Here is a 13,250-nt window from a genome sequence, read left to right on the forward strand (position 1 = left end):
TTCTTCTCACAAATACTGCAAATGTACCTAAATATCAAGATTATAGTTCTGCAAAATACTCCTAAAATCTGTTTGGAACTCTATTCCTTCATTTATTAAGATGCAAAGATATACTGGTTTTCTATTATCCAGATACAGTAAGCATGAGGAAACAGTAATAATTTCCTCCATCTCATATTCTGTTATCAAAAACAACTTTTAAAGAGGTTGGTTACTTTCATTACACTCTATGATAGATTCACATCTAGATTTCCATCAAAAATGTAGAGAACATGACAACTTGAGACTAGAAGCTCTTAAAAAATAAATATTGTTAATGAATTAAAGGATTTTCTGTTAGTTGTATATATGCACTTTGGGCATATCATGTGCTATGGTCTAAATGTTTGTATTTCTCCAAAACTCATATGTTAAAATCCTAGCAATAAAGGTGATGGTATTAGGAGGTGAGAACTTTGGGAGGTGATTAGGTCTTGAGGGTGGAGTTCTCATGAATGGGATTAGTGTCCTTATCAAACAGACACCAGAGAGCTCCCTTGCCCCTTCCACCACATGAGGACAAGGGTAAAGAAGGCTGGCCATGAACCAGAAAGTGTGCCTTCACCAGCCATCAAACCTGCCATGCCTTAATTGTGGACTTCCCAGCCTCCAGAACTGTGAGTAATATCTTTCTGTTGTGTAGAAGCCTCCCAGTGTGGCATTCTGCTATGGCAGCCTGAATGCAGCAGGACATGGTGTTATGGAATCTTGTTGCTTCAACTGAACCTAGCAGAATGAAGAGTCTGCTGCACCCATTGTCGTCAGCCTCCTGAAGCCAATTACTAAGTCATCACATTAGTCTGCCTGCAGTAAACACTGAAAGTTCCCTGGAAATTACAGTTCCTACAAAAGCCTAGAAAAGTATTCTGAAAAATGACAGCCAGTCATTTCTCTGAGACCCTTGGCCTTATGAATTTGCAGGGAAGGTACATCTTCCTTTCCCACCCCTACCACTTTGCAAGTACCAGATTGAGCATCATATTTTCAGGAGAGTCACTGCCTCATGTCTGCCTACCTTTTGATCTTCGTGGAACTGGCAAAAGCAGCACTATCTACTCTTCCAGGGGATGCAAAGGTACAAGGCCAGGCCAAGCATAGTGTTCAAGAACGCAGCTGGATCGCTGCGCAGCTAGAAGAGAGCCGGACTCTAGACTCCCAGATTAGTGAAAATGCACAGAACCAAAAGGCAGCTGGATAAACGTAAAGCAGCTGAATGCCATTTTTCTTTATTTAACCAGTGGGCTATGTCATCGGATCATAAGATCCAGTGACACTTGGCTTAAATGTTGCATTGGTGTGCATAGGTTTAGATGGTAGTGAAATGCAGCGGTCAGCATCTGAGCAGACCATGTTCTAAAACCAGTAATGTTCATCAATCCAGCCCTTCTAGTCTGCAATATCTGCCAGCTATTTTAAAAGTCAACAGAGTTGCAAATTTTCTAACTTTTCTGGCTCCAGGTGGCATGTGGCTGAGCGACTCAGTCTTCTTAATGGCCAAGTCAATGGCCCATGGCTCCAGCTGCCTCTGAGAGCGTTTCCTTTACCAGTGGTGGAAGTGTGGCTGTGTAACTACAATGCCTTGACTACAGCCTCAACTCAGCTTTCGAATTTAGCTCTTTCCTGTCCAGTGTCTCCCTGATGGATGTACTTATCATTACCAAAATCTCCCCTTAGAACACCAGTGTTGCTGAGATATTTTCACTTTATTAAAGTCTAAGTCTGTTTTCTGTTGCATGGATCAGGCCCAAGATCCTGCATAGCATGAAAATGAAGAAATGCACAGCCTGCAGCAGCAAGAGCTCTTTCTTCTCTTCCATTTGATGTCCACCTCGGGCTGATATCCTGTCTCTCTTTCCTTCTTTCCCAGTCAACCCCTACAGGCCCTGGGACTCCTCTCCGTCCACTGGAAAGGCAACTCCCCACAGATGGAATCCACTTTTCTTCCCAGCTCTGCTGAGCACCTCATCAGACATTTTAAGCAGCTGTGTCACATGACTTCCAGTACAGGGAGCCCCACACCAGGCTTCCATGCCAGCTGGTTACTCCCAGGCCTCCTTGACTGGTACTAATGCACCATGCCCCTCGCAAGTGCCCGTGCCAGGAGACCATGAACTTTACCTTGATGGATAGCCTTCCTTCCTATGCTCCAACTATTCCTTTTGAGGGAGATTACCGAATATAATAAGCACATGATATGTACATATGCATATATACACATTTGTGCATGTATATGTATAGAGACACATATGTCACTAAAATAATTGCTCACAGATATTTCATTTCAAACTTCCATTTCCCCCTTCACCACCTTCTGGGCCCAATCTCCCTAAACAAAGCAGACTGTAATAAAACATGTATAGTTACTTCTTCTGCAGTGTCTTCTGTGGCGGGCTCCGCATCCAGGTTGAGATCCTCCTCTGTGGTCTGATAACAAAGATAGAAGGTAAAGATGGTTAGCATTGCCACGTGTTTGTAGGTGGCCTCATACAGGTTACCAATATGAAAAAGTACTAACTAAATATCCCGTATGATTTCTGTAGCACATGGAAACCATATCACTGTCCCTTCCCACCTGAATTTATGTGCAACTGTGTGATGCTTCATGCCCGAGATGGATCCTTTATACAACAGGTGGTAAGTAAGGCAAGGAGTGTTCAGACTAAACCCTAACTCAAACGACTAAATCAATGAAGCCAGTGTGACTTACGGCACAATCTAAAGGAGGACAAGGTGATTCTTGCCAGTGGAGAAAGCGTGGATTTTCATGAAGCTAAAATACGAACGGAGCTGATGTGGGAGCACAGAGCAGCGGTGAAGGCATGTGTGACCACTCCCTTGAGAATGGAACCAAATCACAGTCCCAAGTGAGTGCTGGGAGAATGGATTCTAGCAAAGAAATGAAGCCCAGCCCATAAAACATAAAGCAAGTGTTTCTGTGGTTGGCACAGGGTTTAAGCGGAACCATCTGGGTCCGAGTCTTTGGTTTCTACTTAACAACTTGGGGCCACCTGCTTAACCTGGGCCTCGGAGACATGGCAGTGCTTCTGCCTAGAGATGTGGGGAGAGCTCCATGGAAGAACACCAGCCAGCCATCAGCACCGGCTGCCATGCAGTAGACACGCAGAGCGAACTGCTGTCATTATTACTATTTCTAGTTTCATCTTCTCACCTAGTAGCCAGGAGATAATCATCTCTATCCAAGCTTGACTATGAATCTTCAGGGAATCATGTTTGATCTGCATTGTTTAAAAATGGAGCTTTCTCTTTCTCTATCTAATGTATTATGACATCCCAGAGAGAAAAATCATGCTTATTCCTCCAAGAGAATGCAAATAAAATGGGTCAGCCAGACCTTGTGGGCTGGCTTATGGACTTGCCTTATTCATCATTTCTTCCATTTTCTTATCTTGCCCCCAAAGCATGCCCTTGGCTGCTGTAACCCCGCTGAAAGCAATGATTGAAAAGTCCTGTGTTTGAGACGTGCCTTCAACTTGCCAGAACATAATTCATAAAACACTACATGTTTCTTTTTCATGTTAGATTCTGCCAGGGTTTTCTGGAGGTTCTGGCTCTTAATTAGCACGTCTCCTTGTCAACACACCCATTTATGGGTTAATTATATATCTGAAATATCTCAAAACAACGCAGAGAACCACAAAGACTTTCCCTGGACAGTCAGATGAATCTCCCCGGTCTACAATTTTTATAAACTGTATGCAGTGTTCTCTAGTACAATGGACCTCAGACCCAATTCAGTTCAGTTCTCTCAGACTACAGATGAGAAAACAGGCCAGAAAGGATAGCAACTTGAAAAGGTGGTTAGAGCAAAACATGAATCCAGGAATGCTGATTCTAGTCCCTGGAAATCCAAACATCAGTCTTGCCACATTTGCGTAACAGCAAGGAACTAAAGCACTAAAATCTAAACTAAATCACTAAAAAATAAGCACTAAAATCTTAGCAGATTTTCTGATGAGAAAAGCATGCAGGCTCCTCCTGCGAGGGTGTTAGGGCATTTAATTTGGAGTTCAGAGGCCAGATATGCTCCATATAGCTCTGCCACATTTCTTGATATGTGAGTTATTTTAATACCATACAACATAAAACATGGACAAAACTAGAGAGGAAATTCAGACTGTGAATTCCAAAACACAGAGGATTTTGTGGATTTGGAAATTTCCTCAGAAACTTGAAGTATCTCACGGTTAATATTTAAGCTTCCATTTTTCTATAGAAAGAACTCTGGTTTTCTGGGTTCCAAGTAAATAGGAATTTAACACTGTCCATACTCCACCAGCTGTGCTCTCCTGAAAAAATTTAGCTAAGACGCCTGAAAAAAAATTTATTTTGCTTCAAGGGCTATTTAATGTATCCAATTTTCCTCAAAACCTTTACCGTCTGCCCTCTCCTGGGGCTGGCAAGGCAGGGCAGACCATCAGTCAACTCAGCTCCAAATTCTTGCCCTTGCAAGTGCTTTCTAGGCTCATGGCATAGTTTTCAAATCATGTGAATCTATTCATTGCTGATCCATTTATGAACAATTTGAGAAATATGTAAAACACAAGCTGCTCCTCATGGCTTTGGTCACTGGAAATAATGTGAAGACCAGGGTCCCACCTGGAATTGTAAAGCCCCTGGCCCCCTCTCTCCCATCCTTTCTGAGCCCAGGGCGGAATCCTCCCTCTGAACGAGCCCTTCATTCATGAGGGCTGAGCACCTTACAGCTTCAACACAAGCAAATGCGCTGACGATGACCAGCAGGGCTATAGGAAGCACTAGTAAATGAGAAAAGAACTTCTAGCTAATCACTTGCTCGTTCACTGATTCAATATTTAGAAAAATTGAATCTCTCTCTCTCAAAAAAAGTAGACTTGAAATGGCAACCACAGTAAGGGAATGGATCTTTCCAAGGCATTGTCCTCAACACCAAGAACAACCCCATGTACAAACAGAAGAATCAGTAACAGTAAGGAGCCCTGGTGTCATCCTTCTCCCACCACAGGTACTTTCCATGAGCAGCAGTATCTGGGCTGTTCCATCTAAAACAAATGGACTTTAATGTCTGTGCTATGCCCAACAATCTCTGTTAAACATCAATACATATGTCAAGCATTATTTAGTTTGGCTTTCCAAGGAAACTATTCAATATGAAGCATTCAGTAAATTCTCTTCTAAAACAATCTCTCATTCAGTTCAAAGGTATGTTACGTGACTATCTCAAGACATACATATAAAAATAAATACAATTTAAAATAGCATTGAATTTATAAGTACAGTGCTGGGAGTAGAAGATAGGCAAAAATTAAATTGGACTTTGAGAAGCTTTGGTGAGTGATTAAAAATGAGCCATGTTTAAGTGCCATTTGAGTTGCTATAAACACAGAGCAGGTATATCTAATAATTTAGTAGATGTTAATAAATTTGGGGAACTTTCTCTTCTAGGAAAATGTATGTTGACTATCTGCAATTCAAATGGAGCAAATCCGATTCTGTGGAGCAGAGGTTTGCGTGTCCCCAGGGAAGCATGGAGTGAAAACCTCTCAGCAGTGATTCCTGCACACCCACCAGCCCTGGGATGGGCAAGGAACACTTTGATTTCATTATCTTTTCTGTTTATCTTTAATCACACCTCTTTATCTGACCATTCATCCTTTTAAGGTTGCATTATCTTTTTTCGTTTAAGATCATATTATCTTTATGCTCTCTGTTCCTTGATTCATCATTGATTTTTGCCTTCTGGTTTCATCTTTCACTGTAGCAAATGGAAGGCTTCTAATTTAAAGCCACTTGTTGAAGGAAAATCAAACTGATGCAGATTAGTTTGGAAACGGGAATACTTTAAGACTTACACAGACTTTAAGAAGCATCCTGAAGTTTCCTTAAGGGCAACAATTTGTTTCTTGTACTCATTATCATTTATGTATTTACACCACTCACAATGCCGTGCGTGTATACACACACAATGTTTATCCATGTGCATACACAACGCAACATATACATCCACACACACTGGATACCCAACTCTCTGACCCATCATAGTCACCTAATAAACATGAGCTGATTATAGTAAATGAGCAATGCATTGGCTGCAGAGTTCGGATTCTTGAGGATGCTGTGAAAAGTGCCTTCCTTCCTGCACTCACCTCTATTTCCATAGGCTCCACCTCGATCTTTTTCCATAGTTCCAGCAACTGTGCGATGGGCATTTTTAAACTTTCCTTTTCTGCTGGTCAAGTATTGACAGTAAGAAAGGAAATAAATAGAGGCTCGGACCGGCACAGGGGGACGGCCAGACGGGATGTCAGAAGCCAAGGGACGCGGAGGCTGGCGGGTGGCGGCGATCGCGAGGACAGATCCGGCTCCCAGAGGAGGTCGTGAGTGCGGGGCCTGCGCCGGCCCGGAGGAGGGACCCGGGGGGCTGCAATATGGCTGCTGGGGTGCCGTCCCCTCCCTGCCAAGCCAGGGCTCTGGGGAGCTGCTGCCGCTTTCCGCTCAGGCTGGGGCGAGGAAAGGAGGGGACGGCGCTGCGGCTTCGGAATCTGTACTGCGACTTTGGCAGAGTAAACGCTGCACTTGCAGCTTCGAATTGGATTTCCTGCCTCTCCCCCCCCCTTCCCTGGCCACGCTCTTCCCTCCTCCCCTCACTATTTTACCTTAATTGGCTCGAAATGAGGGTGAAAGTTGAGTCTGAGGATGCTGCTGCCATAGAAACTGCATAGCAACCGAGGGCTGGGGAGGCGGGGAGGGGCGGGCGCGGCAGGTCTTTCCCCCACCTCCCCGGAGACCCGCACCGCCACCTCCCGCCGCAGAACCAGAACGGGAGGGACAGGAACAGGGACGGAGGGACCGGGACGAGGAGAGGGCCCCACGCAGCACAGCCGCTTTCCTGCGGAGCGTTCAGGAGACTCGGGCACCTCTGGAAGCGCCGCTGACTCAGCTGCCCGCGGCTGCCTCCCCCGAGGGCTGGGACAGCACCTCGGGAGAAGAGGGACGAAGAGGGACGACAGACAAACAGCTGGGGAGACGCCGGGGGGCGGCCCGTGGGGTCCGCTGGGCCCTGCCCGGCCCTGCCCAGAGCTGCCCGAAACAGCACCCAGGCCTCTGCGGGCCAGGATGAAAGGCACGTGGGCTGCTGGGGCTCCCAGTGGCAGGGCCTGAGGGACAGAAACATTAATTCAAACAACGTGTATCCTGCCCCTCAGCTCCTTCAGGTCTCCACCCCGTCTTATTTCACAGCTGACAAAGTCCTGAGGCTCAGAGAAGGAACCCCCGAAGACACAGCCAGGCGCCCGCGGGAGAGCAAGGCCTCCTGGGCCACCGCTCCTTGGAACAGGAACCAGGGGAAAATCCCCCTTCCTGTTTCCCTTTTTTGGGGGGTGGAGTGGGGGGATCTCTCTTGCCTCCCTCCTTACTCCCTTCTGTCCTGGATAATGAAAGATGCGTGCGGGTGAAAGACATTTTCATTTCTCCAATCGTCCAAGTGCTAATCCAGAAGCATTTTGGTTCTTTTAGGAAAGGGTGTTAAAGTTAACACAATTTAATGCTGCTTTGGGAGTAAGTGTATTCATTTCTATAGCAAATTCCTTTATCTTTGAGAGAAATATCTTTTTAAAAATAGCTTAATGTTCTCCAAAATTATCAATCCCTTTATCTTTTTCGTCTTTATGCAATCACTAAGAAATTCAATACACTGGAAAAAAAGAAAAGCCCAAATCCCAGCTACTTTGTATCTCATAGCAAAGCAGAGTCCAAAGTTAACAGAGGGGTTCCATACTTGGTGTTGATTTATGATAGTCACTTTATCTTTCTACAAAATTAGGCCAGAAGGACCTTTAAAATCAATTGCATTCAGAATTTTAAAAATAGCAAAATTGTTCATTTTCAAATTGGAGATTCTGTGATTGACAGAGCAGAGTGAAGGTTTTCTTGTGTTAACAATCATAAGGTGATTTTGTACATGCTGTAAAAGGTCACAGATTAAAAACAGACAAGGCCAGGGTGGTGGCTCATGCCTGTAATCCCAGCACTTTGGGAGGCCAAGGCGGGTGGATCACCTGAGGTGGGAGTTCGAGACCAGCCTGGCCAACACAGTGAAACCCCGTCTCTACTAAAACTACAAAACTTAACCGGGTGTAGTATCGCATGCCTGTAACCCCAGCTACTAGGGAGGCTGAGGCAGGGGAATTGCTTCAACCCAGGGGGCAGAAGTTGCAGTGAGCAGAGATCACACCACTGCAGTCCAGCCTGGGCAACAGCGCGAGACTCTGTCTCAAAAAAAAAAAAAAAAAAGAAAAGAAATGGTTTTTGGTTTTTGGTTTTTCTGTAAAAAAGCTAGGAGAGTCACTCATAAAAGACAGTGCTGAACAGATGTCAAGAATCTTTAATCTGATGGTAAAAATGTGGACTCCTGAAGGCAATGGGAAAGAAATGAACTCAGATCCTTTACTGTGTATTTACAAAGACTCCAGCTTCTGGAAGTTTCCACAAGTGCTCTGATGTGGAAGAAGGAAATAGAGGTCTTTTATATGAGGGAGGAAAAGACCTTTGGACGGGCTCTCTTGTGATTGGCAGTGCGTCCTAGGAAACCTGAGGGAAGCCCAGCTCCTGGGAGGCCGTGGGTGAACAGCCTGCCTGAGACCCTAGCAAAAAAAGAGCTCATTTTAAGGGGTATCTTAGGAATTGCTGAAAATGTGGCTCATAATTTAGCATGGTGTTTTTTTTAACTATGCAAATATGACACTAATCAACAGACTGCACATTATTTGGGCATCTCACAGGCAAGCAGAGAAGCCTGGAGAGATGTAGCGATCACCAAGGAGCGAGATGAGAGTTCATGCGGCCAGGGCTCTGGGCTGGAATTCCCACACTTACTCCCTGCATTGCTGCCTTGTAAAACACCTGCGGGGTCCTCCCAAAGCAGAAACCTCCCGGATGGGTTCCTTTCCATCAACTTTTTACATGCAAGGCACTCCCGGGGCTGCTGCCCACCAAGAGGCAGTACCAGGTGTGCTGGACATTGGGGAAGGGGACCTGGAAACAGCCAGAAAATAAAACAAAATAAAATGCAACAAACTAAAATCTTCAAAAGGTGATATTGATCTGGGAAAACAGCCCCACTTATAAAGTTTGTGTTGGGAAAGGTAAACAATTAGAGATAAGAAGGAATAATTTTTCTGAAAGGAAATAATGATTACATTTAAATACCTAAGAAGATAAAGATTCAAATAAAGAACTAAGGAAATTAGATGTGTTGGAATTAAAATGTTCAACTAAATCCCAAGAAAACTTGAACAATCTTTTTCTTTCTTTTTTTTGAGACAGGGTGTCACTTTGTCACCCAGACTGCAGTGAAGTGGCATGATCTCAGCTCACTGCATTCTCGACTTCCTGGGCTCAAGAGATCCACCCCAGCCTCCCAAGTAGCTGGGACCACAGGTGCATACCACCACACCACTCATTTTGTGTGTGTGTGTGTGTTTTTTTTGCAGAGACAGGGTTTTGCCATGTTGCCCAGGCTTGTCTCGAACTCTTGAACTCAGGCAATCTGCCTGCTTCGGCCTCCCAGAGTGCTGGGATTACAGGCTTGAGTCATTCTGCCCAGCCTGAACAACATTCTCAACAGAACACCACCTGAAAAAGCTATTTCTGAGAAACTCACCTCCAAAGCATCAATTTCCAAGAAGAAAGAACTGTTGAAGCAGCCTTGATGAAAATGGGTCTTTAATGAACCAAACTCTGCAAAAGAAAAGCAATGGGAAGTATTTTAAGAGTCCTAAGTCACAGCCATTGTGAAATGAGATAGATGAGCTGGCATGAAACTCACTGAAACCCAGCCCCAAGTGAAAGTTACTCTCTTGCTCCAACGAAGGAAGAGCCCTCCTCTGTGTTCATTGCCTCTTCAATCTTAAAGTGTCTCTTTTCTCTTAGGAAGGAAAGACGGATGGAGAAGGGGAAGGAAGGAGGGATGGAGAGAGCTTATTCATTCCATGGATTTCTGACAACCAAAGAAAAGTTGAATCAGGCATCTGGTCCTTGTCCCACTTCTGCTACTAATAGCCATCTTCTGTAGCTCAGTTTCCCCACAGAGAGGGCTGCCACGACCTGACTCACAGAATACACAGCAACAAAACGTGTTTCGTGATCTGAGAGAAAAGGCCCAAAGAAATCCAAGTTTTCTGATGGACAGATGTGATTGACCTCCACACTGAATCCAATGGACATTTTTAAAAGACCCAAATGTTTTATTCTGGGCTGTTCCATTTTGCAATGTTGTACATTTTGAAATGTATGAAAGATTTAGTAAAAATGAAAACAGTGTCCAGATGCAGTAGCTCACACCTGTAATCTCAGCACTTTGGGAGGCTGAGGCGGGAGGATCACTTAAGCCCAGGAGTTTGAAACCAGCCTTGGCAACACAGTGAGACCCTGTCCCTACTAAGAATAAAATTTTTTTAAAATAGCCAGGCATGGTGGCACATGCCTGTAGTCCCAACTACTCAGGAGGCTGAGATGGGAGGATGGTTTGAGGCTGCAGTGAGCCATGATTGTGCCATTGTGCCACTGCTATCCAGCCTGGGTGACAGAGCAGGACTCTGTCTCAAAAAAAACAACAGTTACTAATTTCCAGTGGCATGGTTACCAGCTTTGGTATTTTCACTCTCCAGAGTGTCACAAAATTCTCCAAAAAACTTAAAACCAAATTTATTTAAATGTTAACAAAAATGCATGTTACCCATTGTCATGGGCTGGGCCATGTCCCTCTACCTCCCAAATTCCTATGTGGAGGCCCTAACTCCCACTACCTCCAAATGTGACCTTCCATGGAAGCAGGGTCCCTGCAGAAGTAACTGGTTAAGGTGAGGTCACGCTGGAGTGGAGTGGGCTTTATGTGATCTCATAAAATGGGGAGATTTGAACACAGACACGCACACAGGAGAACAGCACTGGGACGCTGGAGCTCCGCTGCCATGAGCTGAGGAACCAGGACCTCTCCCAGAAGCTGAGAAAGAGCCTGCACAGACTCCTTCCAGACACCTTCAGGGGGCGTGGGACCCTGTTGACACCTTGACCTCAGACTTTGGGCCTTCAGAACTGGGAGGCAATCATTTTCTGTTGTTTTGGCCACTCAGCGGGTGATACTTTGTGATGGCAGCACGGAAGCCGACTAACATACCAGCTGGGGGATGAGGTGAGCACACAACAGCAAATTCAACAGCGCCCTAAGGCCACAGCTCTGTAGTGACCAGAACCCGAACTCCAAGAGAAACCCAGTGCATAGAGATCTTCACTGACACCTTTTCTCCACAGGGACCAGTCAGGGCAAGAGGGACATCATTTCAGCTACAAATGGCTTAGCTTCCAAGGTGCACAGAGGCTCACAGAAGCCACTTTATATACTGGCAGCCGGCAGCTTGGTCCTGAAAGGCATTAAGGTGCCTGGGGCCCAGGCCAGCCCCCTTGGCAGGACGCCCTCAAAGCCTCATTTCCAGCACAGCAGCGTCGTGACAATCAGAATCGTAACAGCAGCTTGTTTTCAAAAGAAATTATTCACAAGGAAGAAAAAAAGGCTGAGTACAGAGTAAACAGCCTCTATTATGAAAAATAAATTATAAGCTAGGAGAACATTTTTAAAAAGGAGCTATTGCTTTGCAGTCTTCCCAACTAAGCTTTTCATCTCACTGGTAGGAAAAGTCATTGTGACCTGGACTGCCCAGATTCTCGGGAAGCCCCCCAAGTCTTCCTACATGTTGTGAAGGCTTCCCACCTTTAGTATAAATGCAACACCAGGCAAATGCTTATTCGTTTTAGTTGCATGAATTTCATACTCAAGAAAGTGCAGGCCAGGTGTGGTGGCTCATGCCTGTAATCCCAGCACTTTGGGAAGTCGAGGTGGGCGGATCACGAGGTCAAGAGATGGATGAGACCATCCTGGCTAACATGGTGAAATCCCGTCTCTACTAAAAAATTAAAAATTAGCTGGGCCTGGTGGTGGGCTCCTGTAATCCCAGGGAGGCAGAGGCAGGAGAACCGCTTGAACCTGGGAGCCAGAGATTGAAGTGAGCCGAGATAGCGCCACTGCACTCCAGCCTGGTGACAGAGTGAGACTCCACCTCAAAAATAAAAAAAGAAAAAAAAAAAAGAAAATGCACACGCACATACAAGCACACACAAAATACAGAGAGAAGTGAAAATGCTGAAACACCTGCATTTCCTTCTCAAGTCACCCATCTTATTTGTCCACATATAACATTACCCAGGAGTTGGCACAATCGTATTTAAAAAGCAAGATAGTGCTAACCAGCCTTCCTGGTTGGGAGTCCCTCTGGCTTGCTGGTCCTGCAGAAATGGTAAGACCAAAGCTGCACTCTTCACTGACTTGCCATACTACGCAGTAATTGTCAATTAAGCAATTCTTAGGGATTTATTTAATTTAGCCTCAAGCCAGACATATTGGTTCTAAAATTTATTTCCGTTTTCATAAGCCTAATCATATAAAAAGTCAACAAATACACTATAAGCAGCCAGGATCTGGAAGATCGCGCACATACCATTTCCCCCATACCATACCTCACCTGAAGGATCTTGGCATCATATATACCACTGGAATCCATGTGAGCAAACGTGGCCTTTGTAATGGTTAAAACTGTCAACTTGATTGGATTGAAGGATGCAAAGTATTGATCCTAGGTGTGTGTGTGAGGGTGTTGCCAAAGGATGAACATTTGAGTCAGTGGGCTGGGACAGGCAGACCCACCCTTAATCTGGGTGGGCACCATCTGATCAGCTGCCAGTGTGGCTAGAATATAAAGCAGGCGGAAAAACATGAAAAAACTAGGCTGGCCTAGCCTCCCAGCCTCCATCTTTCTCATGTGCTGGATGCTTCCTGCCCTCGAACATTGGATTCCAAGTTCTTCAGTTTTGGAATTTGGACTGGCTCTCCTTGCTCCTCAGCCTGCAGATGGTGGGACCTTGTGATCGGGCGAGTTAATACCTAATAAACTCCCCTTTATTTTATATATATATATACACATATACATATACGTGTGTTTATATATACACATATGTATACATGTATACATATATACACATATGTATACATGTATACATATATACACATATGTATACATGTATACATATATACACATATGTATACATGTATACATATATATATACACACATATATATATGATTACAGGCTGGGATTACAGGTG

General features: G+C 44.8%; 1 protein-coding gene across 2 annotated transcripts in view; it reads right to left on the minus strand.

The window, feature by feature from the left end:
* Positions 1-6,636, minus strand: part of RPS6KA2 (ribosomal protein S6 kinase A2) — a 443,982-nt gene extending 437,346 nt beyond the window's left edge. Inside the window, exons 1-2 of one of the 2 annotated variants that reach the window (XM_024248014.3) lie at positions 6,183-6,636; positions 2,404-2,463 (exon numbers count right to left, since the gene is read on the minus strand). In XM_024248014.3, the coding sequence (XP_024103782.3) occupies positions 2,404-2,463; positions 6,183-6,245 (123 nt within the window). In that variant the 5' untranslated portion in view covers positions 6,246-6,636. The remainder of the gene's footprint in view (positions 1-2,403; positions 2,464-6,182) is intronic. The other variant, XM_054558435.2, reaches the window with a different exon arrangement.
* Between the last annotated feature and the right edge of the window lie 6,614 nt (positions 6,637-13,250).

The sequence above is a fragment of the Pongo abelii genome, chromosome 5, assembly GCF_028885655.2.
Source record: "Pongo abelii isolate AG06213 chromosome 5, NHGRI_mPonAbe1-v2.0_pri, whole genome shotgun sequence".
In the NCBI taxonomy this organism is placed as follows: Eukaryota; Metazoa; Chordata; class Mammalia; order Primates; family Hominidae; genus Pongo; species Pongo abelii.